The sequence below is a fragment of the Taudactylus pleione genome, unplaced genomic scaffold (assembly GCF_031769625.1).
Source record: "Taudactylus pleione unplaced genomic scaffold, aTauple2 ptg002621c, whole genome shotgun sequence".
NCBI lineage: Eukaryota > Metazoa > Chordata > Amphibia > Anura > Myobatrachidae > Taudactylus > Taudactylus pleione.
In genome coordinates, this window is record NW_028286999.1 from 15130 (window position 1) to 30413 (window position 15284).

General features: G+C 46.1%; 1 protein-coding gene across 1 annotated transcript in view; it reads left to right on the forward strand.

Annotated features, from left to right (window-relative positions):
• Nucleotides 1–2885: 2885 nt before the first annotated feature.
• Nucleotides 2886–15284, forward strand: part of LOC148431227 (TOG array regulator of axonemal microtubules protein 1-like) — a 36765-nt gene continuing 24366 nt past the window's right edge. The window contains exons 1-2 of the mRNA XM_088466188.1: nucleotides 2886–3011; nucleotides 6388–6499. Coding sequence (XP_088322314.1) covers nucleotides 2886–3011; nucleotides 6388–6499 — 238 coding nt within the window. The remainder of the gene's footprint in view (nucleotides 3012–6387; nucleotides 6500–15284) is intronic.

The following is a 15284-nucleotide window of genomic DNA, read 5'->3' on the forward strand; positions in this document are numbered from 1 at the left end:
AGGAAGGAGAAGCCTTCGCTGTGTACAATAGACCCCCAGAAATCGGAAACAAACGTCCCTAGAAATAGAGATTGTGCGGCAGAAATCACATCGGTTGTGATGTACGTTAAAGTCTCAGGATCAGGCATTGTCTCCTACTAAATGGCATGCAGTCCATATTGGCTCATAGCGGAATTACTTATATTCCTAACTTGCTATTCTGGTGTCATGTTACATCAGAACACACAAAGGAGAACAGACCATACAATGTATAGCACATATATACATAATTCCATCTCCTTACAGAGTTTATTACCTAGGGGGCGGGATACATGAAAGCATATTTTGCAGTCATACCACGGAAGAATGACATTTTTGGAGGTTTGGCCGCTTTCCATATATGCACCAAGCCCTGGAATGCTATACATTCCCGGAGCTTGGATGCTGGGGGCAACGCCATCTTTTTATGGCGTTACCTGATAGAAGCCTATGGGCTTCTGTTTGCATTTCACCCTGAGAGGGATCCAAAAGTAACCCTCCCAGCATCCGCTATGGTGCCTGCCTCACAGGACTCCCGAGTCCTAAACACAGACATCCTTCTATCGCAAAGGACTATTCCTTACCGGGAGAGCTGTCCTGTGTTATCTGCTTCAGTTATACGGTGTTACTAAACGCTATTATGCTTTTGGTGAGTGGCGGCATGTACCCCACCCATAATCATTTATTAAGAGATGCAGAGTAACCGAATGTGAATGAACATATGTACAGAAAGCCTTATTGCTCTTTGTAGCGTTGTCTATGGCTATATGTATCTCCTTTATGAGTATTGGATACTATTTGCAAATTGTGACAGCTCAATTTACTCGTCTTATATTGTATATTGTTACTGAGACATTTTCACATCTGTACTTATGAAATGTTTGGAGTGCACCTAACAGAAATATTATTTTTACATGTTGTGACTTGGGCTGTGTATTTTATATTTATTTTTTTATATTGTGTTTTTTTTTTCCCCTCTGTGTCGAACTTCACAGGGCACAGTTCATTATATGTGAAAATGACACTCAATGTATGTTTTACCTATATATTTTTAATGATCTATATTAATAAAGAATATTTTTGGATGTCTGTTGTCTTTGGTGTCTTATTTCAAATGATCACCAGAAAGATATATTTATATATATATATATATATATATATATATATATATATACACCACTCAGTCACAGTGGGTTTGTTATGTGGTGGTTTAAAAGATAGGAGTGCCGTCCTAGGAACACGGCTACTTGTATATATATATATATATATATATATATACATGTGTGTGTGTGAGGACTCCGTAGCGACAAATCTATTGCGCTGATGGCGGCTGCCGAAAAGCGGTTAAACGGCAGTATATGGAGTGACGGGCAATCCACAGGGCTATCAGGCTTTTCCGTGAGTTCATTAATGTTTACCTCACTGTACGTTTTTATGATTTATTTTTTTTATTACATAAAATGTACAACTTTACTACAGTGTTCGCTCCTATATTTCTTCCTAGAATTATCTATCAATGGAGATTTTGGTGGTGATAGAAATCTCAATGGGAAGCTGCACTCTAAGAAAACGCCAATAACACGTGGACTGTTTTACTATAAGGACATTAATTGGAATCTTGCAGATGTTTACGGTAGCGGATTTCTACTCGCACCTCCATAGGCTGCAAACAGAAATCAGTTACTGTGAGTTACCGCGCGCAGCTGCCGGAGTCCGATGCAACAGCTACTGCGCGTAATTTACTCTGCCCCTTTGTGTGACAAACGTATGTGTAACTTTGCTTCTAAATCACTGTTTTGTCATAAGACTTTGTATCCTTATCCCCAAATGATGATAATTAATGAGGTTTCAAATGCAATTAAGGTCCTGTTAAGAACTAATAATTATATAAATCAGAGATTGTATCCTTCTCTTGATCTGATTCAAAATATCATATGTCAGCAATGTATTTACATCAATCATGATTCTTATATAAAATATATTGCCTAATATTATATTAATAATGTCTACATAGATATAAGGCAGAGAGTGCAGCTCTCAGATGGAGCATAAACTAGTAATCACATGGTCATTGGTAATTAGTAATTACTGTAATTCTCATAGTGTATTTCGGCCATTTAGTAATTTCCCCCAGTGTTCATATTAATTTGGATCAATATGTATTCAGCCATAAAATAGGATTTATTCATCTTTATTATCAATATTGTTTATTGATAAACCTCTCAAAGTTTTGAGGATACCGAAGACAACAAAACAAAAAGAGGGAAGAAGTATAATAACTCTGGAGAAAGTGGATACAGGGGAGGAACAGGCCCAAAGTTATAACTGTGCTAAAATATGAGATGTTTATGTCCCATACATCCAAACATTACAATCCATGAATCCTGTGTAAGTGTATTGAAATGCAATTTCAGTAATGAGTGAGGGGTCAGAGATGTTATTTGGAGGATTAACCATAGAGTATTTCTTACATTACTAATTTGTGCCAAATGATGATAGGACAAGAGGCTGAGGTAGAGTCTGGGACACCAAAGGCCTCCATTTTGTATTGTACCTTGGCTATAACCTTGTTGATGATGGGAGATCAGGGGGATTTCTAATAATAATCTATTGCAGCCCTTGTTGCCTACAACATGATATCACTTTTAAAATATTTTCAAGCGTTACATTATGTTCCCAATCTGCCCCTATGGGTTACGTGGTGCTAAGTAGATGGCTGTATAATGTGTCTCACACAGTCAGGGAATAGAATGTCTGGTGATGTCACTGCATTGTGATGTCATGGAATCAGCTGACCAACTGCCAAAGCATAGGTCAGTGCTAGTTGTCGAGTTGAGGAGTAAGGAGAGTGCGACTGTGCTTGAGGGATGTTCCCTCAAATTAAGCCGAATGCTCACCGAATGTTGAGCGCTGCGAAGGGGAAATATGCATTTCCCTGGGATCGTCCAGGACAGGCAGCTGATGTATTTCCAGGCCCTCAGACCTGTGACCAGGTGAGTCCTGATCATTTTATGTCTTTCCCCTGTTGGTTTTATTTATTCCTCGCAACAATATTTCTGTGACCTGGGCAGGATCTCACCCCATAGATAGGTGATACATAGTGACTGTAATGACTGTGGAGCACGGGCTGATGGCGCTATAGTAATGCACCATTACAGCGTTATTGCAGCATAAAGTACCTATACAGTGTCAGGTTACCTGGAATGCACAGATCTGCCAGTATGTACATAGGATTTATATGGTGGATGCTCTGTGTTTGTTAGGGTCTTATTCTCTTCTCTTCACTTAATACAATATACAGCTCCCCTGGCCCTGACCCTAAGGGAGCATACACACAGGCGTTAGTTATTCACCCATGGTCCATCGTTTTCAGATTAATAAAGGTCCATACAGTGGGGAGGAGAAAAAAAACCCCACTTCTCCCTGGAAATATGTACTTAATATTCCATTATTCTATATGATTTTCATAGTCTGAAAATGTGACTATATGTATATAACTTGCACACGATATTAGAAGAGATAAATTAGAAGCACTTGTCACTGATCAGTATATAGAACATTAATAGAACCATTCACTCTGCTTAAATAGCTGCATTACTGTAGGAACTCCTAAAGCACATGAAGGCTTGAGCTTGCTATGACAAGTGACATCAACACCTGCCCACCGACCAGACAGAGCCAAGTTTTTACAATATTTTACTTTTTATGTTTCATCCAAAACAAACAAAAACAAATGTCCATCTGTTACCCCAGGAGTCATTATTCTGGTAACATTAGAGAATCACTAAAGAGATATCTGTTAGTTAGAAAGCAGGGGCGTATTTATAATGGGCGCACACCCTGCACTCTTATTCTCTAATACTTACCTATCCGAGGTTCTGCGTCAGGTGTCTCAGCACTGCACAAAATACCGGAAAATGGCAGCCGCGGCCATTGCCATTGCATTTTTGCGGATGCGCAGTGAGGAAATTGCATGCGCAGTAGACTCTGGGCACAGACTAGTACCCAGAGTATACTGCTGCTGCGGTCAGGCGTCAGTCTGCTGCCGGAGGCCGGGGGGAGAGGAGGGGGCCCCGGACGGGGAATGCACACGGACCACCGCCTCTTTTAATACACCCCTGTTAGAAAGTAATATATTAATATCTATATAATATATATATATGCCTATGGAGTCACCTATAGAAAATATAAAATCAAACGCTTATAAGTATTTAAGTTCTGTAGTATAAAATAGTCAAAAATTGCACATGACACTTTACAATGTATGTAAATGACTTACAATAGTAACTGTAAAAATTACAATGTATTTAGTTGAAATCAGTGGTGTAACTAGGGCAGGGCGGGCGGGGTTCGTGCCCTGGGCGCCGTTTGACCGGCGGCGCGGGGGGCGCCGCCGGCCACGGTACCGGCCCGCCCGCCCTAGTTAGCCAGTGTAGCGCCGACCGCAATGAGTGCGGTCAGCGCTACACATTTACACAGGACCGGTGCTAGGCTTCCAGCGCAGGTCCTGTGCTGCAAGCCTGAGCCCGTTCCCTCCCCCAGGAGGCGGGCTCAGGCTGTGCATAACACACGCATCGCCGCCAGCGCTGGCGGCGGTGCGTGTGTTAAACAGCAGCCAATGGGAGTCAGATAGACTCTCATTGACTGCTGCAGCACCCACTCGACGAGCCGGACTTCCGTCCGGCTCCTGCAGTGGGTAATGGGACTGACGTCATGACGTCTGTCCCATAATGCTGAGCGCGCCCGCCCGGGCGGGAGCGGCATCGCGATCAGGACCAGGAGCAGGAGCAGAGATTCAGGTAAGTATATTTTTATAGATATATATATATATATTTTTTTTTTTGTAACCTATCTGCACAACTGGGGAGGGGGGTGGCTACTACCGGGGGGACCTCTACTGGGGGAGGGGTGACTACTACTGGGGGGACCTCTACTGGGGGAGGGGTGGCTACTACTGGGGGGACCTCTACTGGGGGAGGGGTGACTACTACTGGGGGGACCTCTACTGGGGGAGGGGTGGCTACTACTGGGGGGACCTCTACTGGGGGAGGGGTGACTACTACTGGGGGGACCTCTACTGGGGGAGGGGTGACTACTACTGGGGGGACCTCTACTGGGGGAGGGGTGGCTACTACTGGGGGGACCTCTACTGGGGGAGGGGTGGCTACTACTGGGGGGACCTCTACTGGGGGAGGGGTGACTACTACTGGGGGGACCTCTACTGGGGGAGGGGTGGCTACTACTGGGGGCACCATTGGGAGCACCTACTCTACTGGGGACTACTACTTGGGGGGGAACTGCCACTGGGGGCATTATGAAAGGGGACTACTACTTGGGGGGGAACTGCCACTGGGGGCATTATGAAAGGGGCCTACTAGAGGCACTGCACTCGGGGGGACCACTACTGGGGGCAATAATAGGAAGGGCCACTACAGGGTGCCTGCATAAGGGGACCACTACTGGGAAAACTGCATGGGGGGGGACTACTGCTGGGGGCACTATATAAAGGGCACTGCATAGGGGGCGGACTACTACTGGGGGCACCATATAAAGGGCACTGCATAAGGGGATACTGCTACTGGGCACACTGCATTGTGGGGACTGCTACTGGGGGCACTGTATAAGGGGAACACTACGTGGGGCACTGCTTTTGGGGGGGCCACTACTGGGGGTACTGTATAAGGGGCCCTACTATGGGCCTGCATAAGAGGGACCACAACTGCATACTGGGGGTACTGTATAAGGGGTACTACTGGGGTTAAGGTGCATATGGATAGGAATGTTCAGCGTGAAAATAAAGGGGTGTGTCATGTTGACACGCCCCATTTTTAAGTGACCACGCCCATTTTTCCCCGCGCGGGTGCCTTCAGCGCACACGCATATCGGTGTGTTATGGGGGGGGGGGGGGCTCCATTTTCAAATTTGCCCTGGGCTCCATATACCCTAGTTACGCCACTGGTTGAAATGACTGAATTTGTTTTAAGGGTGGTTAGGGTACCGGTCGGACCTCCCGTTGGTGTACGTTGGGCAGAACTTTTACCCAGGGAGCCAGTTCTGGGCCTTCCACTGGATGAAAACTTCACAGAGGGGTGGCTATTGGTCTGGGATGCCTAATGTAGTGGTTGGGGTCCTAGTCGGACCTCCCGACGGAGTGCGCTGGGCAAAGCTTTGCTATATAGGTTAATATGCACATTTTCTGATATGAGTGTGTTAATCCCTGTATTATATTATTACATATTATCTTCTGTTGTCCTATTGCGCTTCTCCTTATTTCATCCTCTCTGTTATACTGTATGTGTTGTTATTATCATATTGTATGTTCTTATCACTTATTATTACGCTGGGTCCTGTATGTTTCTTTGCTTACAGCTGCCTGCAATTCCTAACGTTCCCCGTAAATGTACTGGAAGAAGCCCAGACGCTGGAGGCCGGAGTTCTGCCTATTATAACATCCACCTGATGCCTTTGCCGAAATTGTCTGGTAAATACATTATTATTCTTCTGTCTCCGGGCACCATTTATATAGATCAGTGCTGTCTGGGTAGTGAGTCTTGTGTGTGTGCTCGCAGGCCAAATACTATGTAATAAGACAAAACCATACAATAGAGTTTATGGAGGCGGTCAGAGAACGTTGGTCTGCATTTGCCAGTTGTCGAGCCCTGATCTATCCTAAGCTTGTGTAGATCCCAGAATGTTGTATGTTCCACCACCCTTTTGTATATATTCGCCCAAAGATCTATGTCATAATTGTTGATATGTGTAACTGTATACTATCAGAGCTGTAACTAGACTTTTTTATGCCCTGTGCCAGAAACAGCGTTGGTGCCGCCCTCATTTTTCAAAGGGACATAATGCAGCCAGGCCTGCCAAGAGCTGTAGCGGGCCCTGGTAATAGGGGGCGTGGTCTAATCGGGAAGGCGTGGCCACGCCCCCTAGCTGAGAAAAAAAACAACAAAGATTTGCAGCGCCGCTTAGCGGTGCTGCGCGCTGGGGAGGGGGGCGCTCTGAGCTCCCTCAGCCCGGCACAAAGCCAGGGGGGGCATGATCAGTGTGATCGCTCCCTCACACAGGCATAGGAGACTGCTGTGGCTGCTACTCAGCAGCCACGAGCAGTCTCCAACTGCAGCTCAGCACACGCTATGTGCTGGGCTGCTGTGAGGGGGGGAGCGGCTCCAAACCCGAGCCCCCGCTGGGCCCCTCAGGAAGCCCGGGCCTGGGTAATCTGTACCCGCTCCCCCCCCCTCTCGGCGCCACTGAATGCAGCCAAAAAAGGGCCATGGCTTCATGGGGTAGGGCCAAGGAAGGGATAGGGGAGGCCAGGAGATGCTGGGGATGAAATAAGAGGAAGCTACAAGCAAGAATGATAATAAACAGAAATTTGACAGGCCTAAAATGCGCCCCCTGACCTATGGTGCCCTGTGCGATGGCATCGGCCGCACTACCCTAGCTACGGTCCTGTATACTATTGTGTTCTGTACACGGTTATTAAATAGCAGACACCAGCAGTTTGGTATATACTCCAGCTGGATAGACTTAGCCAGGAGCATGTAATTATTGTAGTGCACAGTTTCAGTACAGCCATACTCACAGTTATGTATACAGGCAGCGGTGATGGAGCAGAGCATACAGCAGACCATCCGGTCATGTATGTAGGCAGTATCACAGGATTCAGCAGGGTCCCCCACAGAGCTAAGTAGTAAATGACTGTGTACTACTGTGGTGCTCAAACGCAGTGACTCAAAATGGTGTCACACATGCGCAGACTAAAGAATGGCGGCCATCTTGGTAAAGGATCAGATGCTTCATGTAGTGGAGCATTATGGAGGAGGCACAGTAGCACACTCCATATGTACCAACAATAGTGTGGTTTCCTTACAATCTGTGTTTATTTACTTTTTCCACTTTTTTAATGTATTTATTTTTCATTTATTATATGTAAAATGCCCCTGTATATATTACATCTGCAGAGATATATAACCCAGTACAACCATCGGGACAGACTGAAATGAAGTTGTCCAAACCTGAGCCTCTAAAGCCTAAGCTAAGCTTTCCAAGCCCTCAGAAATGTGACCAGGTGAGTGCGATCATTTTATCATTTTTATGTTTTTCCCCTGTTGGTTTTATTTATTCCTCACAACAATATTTCTGTGACCTGGGCAGGATCTCACCCCATAGATATATGATACATAGTGACTGTAATGACTGTGGAGCACGGGCTGATGGCACTATAGTAATGCACAATTACAGCGTTATTGCAGCATAAACATAGTTTCCTACTTTTGCAAAAGCATTTCAGGGAGATTGTGAAAGCAACAGCTATGAGTGCGCGGTAAAGTGGGTGTGTACTGCTACATCTGAGAGGCGTGTCATAAAATGTACTTAAACATATGTAAATATATGTAAACAAGCCCCAAAGCAGTTAGATCTACTTGTTGATGAAAACACACTAATACTTATCAGAAAATGCATGTAACCATAGGGATCATTGTACCTTATAACCAATGCAGGGAAATTATACTAATTATCCCTTTTGAATGTATATAGCTCTTTTTTTTTTCTTTATATAACAGCTACATAAAGGGGGTAAGGTGTAATCAGGAAGATGCTGGACTCTTCAGGGAGTCAGGGAGATTCTGTTATTTCAGGGAGCCTGTTCTGAGCCTTCTACTGGATGGATTTGGATGAAAACTTCATAGAGTGGTAACATTGGATCACAGAATGGGATGAAGTCAGCATCCCAGCAGGTGGGATGCCGATGGTCAAAATACTGGCGCCGGAATCCCGACAGCGTCGGGATCCCGGCTCCCGAATCTCGACCGCCTGCTTCCCGAAGGTAAGTATCGGGTTAGGCCAGTGGTTCCCAAACCTTTTTGAATTACGGCACCCTAGAGTATCAGCATTGTTTTCACGGCACCCCTAAGCCAGTAGTTTGTTAATGAGAAATTCAGTAAAAAATGTAGTAAAGTTAAGTAAATTGTGCTTCCTGTCATCCTTAGGGTCAGTTATGTGGTGGTGGACAGGTTTGCACTTCTGTTTGTCCACATATTTACATTACATTGACCATAAAAAATTAGATTTAATGCTGGACCACCGACCTGAGGCACCCCTGCAAGTGTCCCGGGGCACCCCAGGGTGCCGCGGCGCACAGTTTGGGAAACGCTGGGTTAGGCACTAGTGGGAGGGTTAGGATCTAAGAGGGGAGGTTTAGATTTAGGGTGTGGGAAGGGGGAGGTTAGGTTTAGGCATCAGGGAAAGAGGGTTAGGGTTAGGCACTAGGGGAAGGGTTGGGATCTAAGAGGGGAGGGTTAGGTTTAAGGTGTGGGGAGGGGGAGGTTCAGGTTTAGACACTAGGGGGAGGTTAGGTTCAGGCACCAGGGAGGAGGGTTATGGGTAAGGTTTAGTTAGTAGTAGGATACTTACCTTATTGTATCGGGATGCCACTGTCAATATTCTGACTGGTGGCATCACAGCCGCCGGAATCCCATGCACAACCCCCCCATAATACATACTAGGTGGTTGAATTCCCGGTCAGACCTCCCGCTGGTGTACGCTGGTCAAAATGTTGACCTGGAGAGGCTGTTCTGGTCCTTACACTAGATGGATTTGGATGAAAACGTCACCGAGGGGTGGCAAATAATCTGGGATCCCTAATTCAGTGGTTGGGGTTCCAGTCAGACCTCACAGCGGAGTGCCTTACACTGGATGGGTTTGGACAACATCACATAACATAATAACTTGAAGGTACATCAGCTAGTATATACATAATATACAGTATATATATATACTGTATGTGTGTATATATATATATATATATATATATATATATATATATGTATGTGTATGTGTGTATATATACATATATAACTCCAGTCTGGCAGCACTCTAGTCAAAGATAACAGCTGGACACAGGGATATAGCAACATTTCGGAGCTATTTGTTGCTCCATCATCTAGGTCAAGATTACATGACAAACAATAAACAGTTATAGATACTTACACATCACCACAAGTGTATCTATAAATGTTTATTGTTTGTCATGTAATCTTGACCTTGATGATGGAGCAGTAAATAGCTCCGAAATGTTGATATCTCTGTGTCCAGCTGTTATCTTTGACTAGAGTCCCGCCAGACCGGAGTTATATTTGGGCGGACTGTTGTCTGATCCTATTGGAGGGCACCTGGACGTTTCCTAGTTTGTTTGCTGCTTCAGTGTTATTAGACCTTTTTGTCAGATGTTACTATGGTATACTGAAGTAAAATTACAAGCATTTCATAAGTGTCAAAGCTTTTATCGACAATTACATTGTTTATGCAAAGAGTCAATATTTGCAGTGTTGACCCTCCTTTTTTGAGACCTCTGCAATTCGCTCTGGCATGCTGTCAATCAACTTCTGGGCCACATACTGACTAATGGCCGCCCATTCTTGCCTAATCAATGCTTGGAGTTTGTCAGAATTTGTGGGTTTTTGTTTGTCCATCCGCCTCTTGAGGATTGACCACAAGTTCTCAATGGGATTAAGGTCTGGAGAGTTTCCTGATCATGGACCCAAAATTTTGATGTTCTGTTCCCCGAGCCACTTAATTATCACTTTTGCCTTATGGCAAGGTGCTCCATCATGCTGGAAAAGGCATTGTTTGTCACCAGACTGTTCTTGGATGGTTGGGAGAAGTTGCTCTTGGAGATATTTAGGTACCATTCTTTATTCATGGCTGTGTTCTTAGGCAAAATGGTGAGAAGCAACCCCACACATGAATGGTCTCCAGGATGCTTTACTGTTGGCAGGACACAGGACTGATGGTAGCGCTCACCTTTTCTTCTCCGGACAAGCGTTTTTCCTGATGCCCCAAACAATTTAAAAAGGGATTCATCAGAGAAAATAAGAGTTGTGGTATAACATACCTTTGTTAACTCTCTTTCTTCGAGGTCCATAGGGTCCACAGAAATGACTTTGGTTATGTAGCTGGAGTTCGTGCCTGGAGTGATCCTGGCACCAAACAGCCAACAAGCTTTAGCTCCCAGGATGCCCTGGGTCCTCATCAATACCTACCCCACCTCTAGCTACAGGCAGTCAGTTTGTTTTCAAGCCCTAGCAGGAGCAGGAAAGAAAAAATTGAAAACGAAGAAAGGACCCTTGCATTTCAGACACACTCTCTGTAAGAAGAGGGAATCATAGAAATACTACAAAAGAAAAGAATTTCCCAACAACAACATGTGCGTTAGAGTGGGTGCTCTGTGGACCCTATGGACCTCGAAGAAAATGAGTTAACAAAGGTATGTTATACCATAACTCTTATTTTCTTCTTCAGGGTCCATAGGGTCCACAGAAATTACCTTGGGATGTCCCAAAGCAGTTCCTCCTAGGGGTGGGGATGCTCCTGGGTCTCAGTAGAAAGGAAAATCCTACACCCAAAGGAAGCATCCTGAGAGGCAAACGTGTCAAACGCATAAAATTTGACAAAGGTGTGGACGGAAGATCACATGGCTGCCTTGCAAATCTGTTCAGCAGAGGCACCCCATCGCACCACCCATGATGGTCCCACAGACCTCGGGGAATGCGCCGTGACTATATCATGAACAACTAGATCAGCTTGTGTATAAGCTTGAGAAATTGTCATACACAACCATCTGGCCAAAGTCTGTTTGTTTTCTGGTCAGCCTCGCTTGTGACAGCCATACAACACAAATAAAGAATCTGACTTTCTAATGGAGTTGGTGCTGTCTACATAGATACATAGAGCCCGCACAACATCCAGTGATGCTTCACCAGCCAAAAGGCCAGAAGCTTGCAAAGCTGGAACCACAATCTCTTCATTCATATGAAACTGGGATCCTACTTTAGGAATATTAAAAAAGGAGAGCGAAAAGATAGGGCTGCAAATTGGAGAACCTGCCGGCCGAAGCAATAGCCAGAAGAAAAACCGTCTTTGCTGTCAACCACTTTAGGTCTACTGATGACTGCGAATCACTGAAATTGTTGGTGGGACGGTGCAATTGGTACATTAAGATATGCATCTTGAATATCCAAGGATACCATGAAATACCCTGGTTCCATGGCCAACACTATCGAACGCAGAGTTTCCATGCGAAGCTTGGGCAACTCGATAAACGTGTTGAGACCTTTTAGGTTTAGAATAGGCCGGTGGGATCCGTTGGGTTTTTGAATCAAGGTTGGAATAATATCCCTTTCCTAGTTGATTCACTGGAATTGGGATTATTACCCCTGACACCAGCAGGGAGTTTATAGCCTGCTGGAGGGCCAGGGCTTTCGCAGAATCTGCTGCTGAAGTTATGCTGTAATACCTTTGCGGGGACTCCAGAAAGTAAGGGTGTACCCCTGGGAGACTACCTCCCGAGCCCAGGCATCTGTTGTAAGATGCCAGGTGTCTGAATATTGAAGAAGTCAGCCTCCTATCCTGGGATCCCCCAGAGAGAGGCACGTCCAATCAAGCTGCAGGCTTAACATCAGACTTGACAGCCGGATGTCTGTTTGGCCAGGACTTCTTAGACTGTGGTTTCCTATGAGAGCTGGCTTTAGCGGAAGCCTGACCTCTTTCTTTTCCTTGTGGGCCAAAAGGCCCGAAAGGCTGACCGCTTAGGTCTAGCAGTGGATGCCAAAGGTAGACCAGCCGTTTTAGAGGCTGCCACCGTAGCAACAATCTTGTCTAACTCTGTGCCAAACAAAATGCCCCCCAAGAATGGAAGGGATTCCAGGGCTCTCTTAGATCCTGCATCTGCTTTCCAGTCCCTCAGCCAAAGTGCTCTCCGAGCCACAACTGAGACTGCTGATGCTTTAGAGCAGTGGTTCTCAAACTCGGTCCTCAGGACCCCACACAGTTCACTTTTTGCAGGTCACCCAGTAGGTGCACAGGTGTATTCATTAGTCACTGACATGTTTAAAAAGATCCACAGGTGCAGCTAACTGTTTCACTAGTAATTATGTGAGGAGACCTGCAAAACATGTACTGTTTGGGGTCCTGAGGACCGAGTTTGAGAACCTGTGCTTTAGAGGGTAATATACCAGCATCCAAAGCCGCCTCTCCCAAGTAGGACGCTGCCTCCTTAACATAGGAGATAATTGTCAGCTGTTCCCTGGAAGCTTCTGGAAGAGCATTTTCCAGTGTTTTCATCCATTCCTCAATGGCCTTGGAGACCTAAGCTGTAGCCATGGCTGGGCGAGTAACAGTACCCGACAGAAAAAATATTGCCTTAAGGCAGGCTTCAGTTTCCTATCTGTGGGACAATTAAGCGAGGATGCAGACGGTATAAGCAATGTGGCATTCCTAGCTAGATGTGCCACATGTACATCCACTGATGAAGGAACCTCCCATTTAGTGCAGTGATCCACTGGAAAGGTGGTATAAGGCTTCAACCTTTCTAGCAATATGGAATTTCCTATCTGGCGACTTCCATGCTTCCCCCATAAGATCCGAAAGGTGCTCAGATCTTGGAAACTCAGGTTTTATAACCCTCTGACGTTTAAATCCTGGAGTCTTTCTTTGCACTGGCTCCTCCTCATCAATGTTTAGCACTGCCTTGACCGCCCTAATCAGATAAGGAACATCTGCAGCTGGAAAATGGTCTCCCTCATCTGAGGGGGATTCCTGAGAGGAACCCTGTGTATCCCCCCCCTCATCAGAAGATGTACCAGAATCTGAAGGCTGGACAGTGTGTGAAACCGATCATCTCCAAGACTTTGGCTATACCGGCTTAGTTGTCTGTTTAGGCTGCTTAGAAGCTGCTAAAGACGAAGCCACATTCTGACTTGAGTGAGCATACATATCCAACCAGGATGGATGCATTGGCGGGAAAAATATAGCAGGTTGCAGCTGCTGAGAGGACCCCAGTATTGCGGCTGGCCCAGGGGCCACCAATCTATCCGCAACCTGTGCCATAATCTGGGAAAAGGAAGCCCACGGGGGCTCCAGCCCAGAAGCTGGTAAATTTGACGGATGTGGCGACTCCTTAACACAGTGGCCACATAATCCATCCTGTATGAAATCCTGTGGCGACAACCCCACTTTACAGGCCATACATGACACCAGCACAGGAGACTCAGCCACCTGTCTTTCAGCTTCCATGGACATAACAATATCTCTATTGATATGCAAAGTCTGAGTACAAATGTGACAATGTTCTACACCCAATATATCCCACACCTGCAGCAGAGGGTTAATGAGGAGAAACAGCAGTGATAGATTATGACTGACAGTTATTCAGAAAAAGGCAGCAAAACACACAGCGGATTTAAAAAAAAGTCACATACATACAGTACCTGGGCTATACATAGTTGATATATATTATAACTATATCCACCAAGCTCTTTTAGCAACTACTGTATAGCCCAGGTACTCTATTGAGCTCTGTATGACCTGATCACCATAGAGAGAGGTATACAGGGAGACTGACCCAACCTCCTGAGAACCTAGCCACCGAGAGCACATGAGAGTGGTCTCCGGCCAACTCATATAGAAGGAGGCTGGGAGGAGCAACCAGGACCCGGGAAGTTTTGCAACTGAACCAGCGTCCAGGTCGGGGGAGGGGCTGCCAGGGGATAATGTACCTCCCCTTATGCTGTACGTATCCACCTAACACACTGACATGGGCGCCGCCATCAAGCACCTGGCTGTCAGGATCCCTCCTGTCCCGGTGGTCTAGAGCCAGAGACCGTTTACACATGGCTCTGCACTACAGCGTCCTCCGGTCGGTCTCCACTGTCAGAGGCACAGACTGCCACACATAGTCTCCCATGTCAGTGGCCGCAGGAAACCCCTTACCTGCATCCCAGATGTTCCCGGTTGCAGTCCTCGGCTAGTTAAGCCCGCCAAAAGCTCTAGTACCCACACCAGCATTGCGGCCGGGGAGAAGACAGAACGGCGACATGAGCGTCTATCCAGATGCTAAGCTGCTTCAGGTCTCCCCTCCATCAGTCCCACTGACCACATGGTGCTCCTGCACCAAACAGCAAAAAACTGACTGCCTGTAGCCAGGGGCAGGGTATATATGGAGGTGGACCCAGGGCATCTTGGGAGCTAAAGCTTGTTGACTGTTTGGTGCCTGGATCACTCCAGCTACATACTCAAGGTAATTTCTGTGGACCCTATGGGCCCGAAGAAGAAAATAACTTTACCCCAGTCCCAGGGCTGGCTCTAGGGGTGTTTGACCAGTGCGGTCACACAGGGGGACCACCCGTAGAGAGCGCACCCCTCCCCAGCATCCCGATTTCAGTGGGACAGTACTGTCCCACTGTTCCAGTACTGTCACTGTC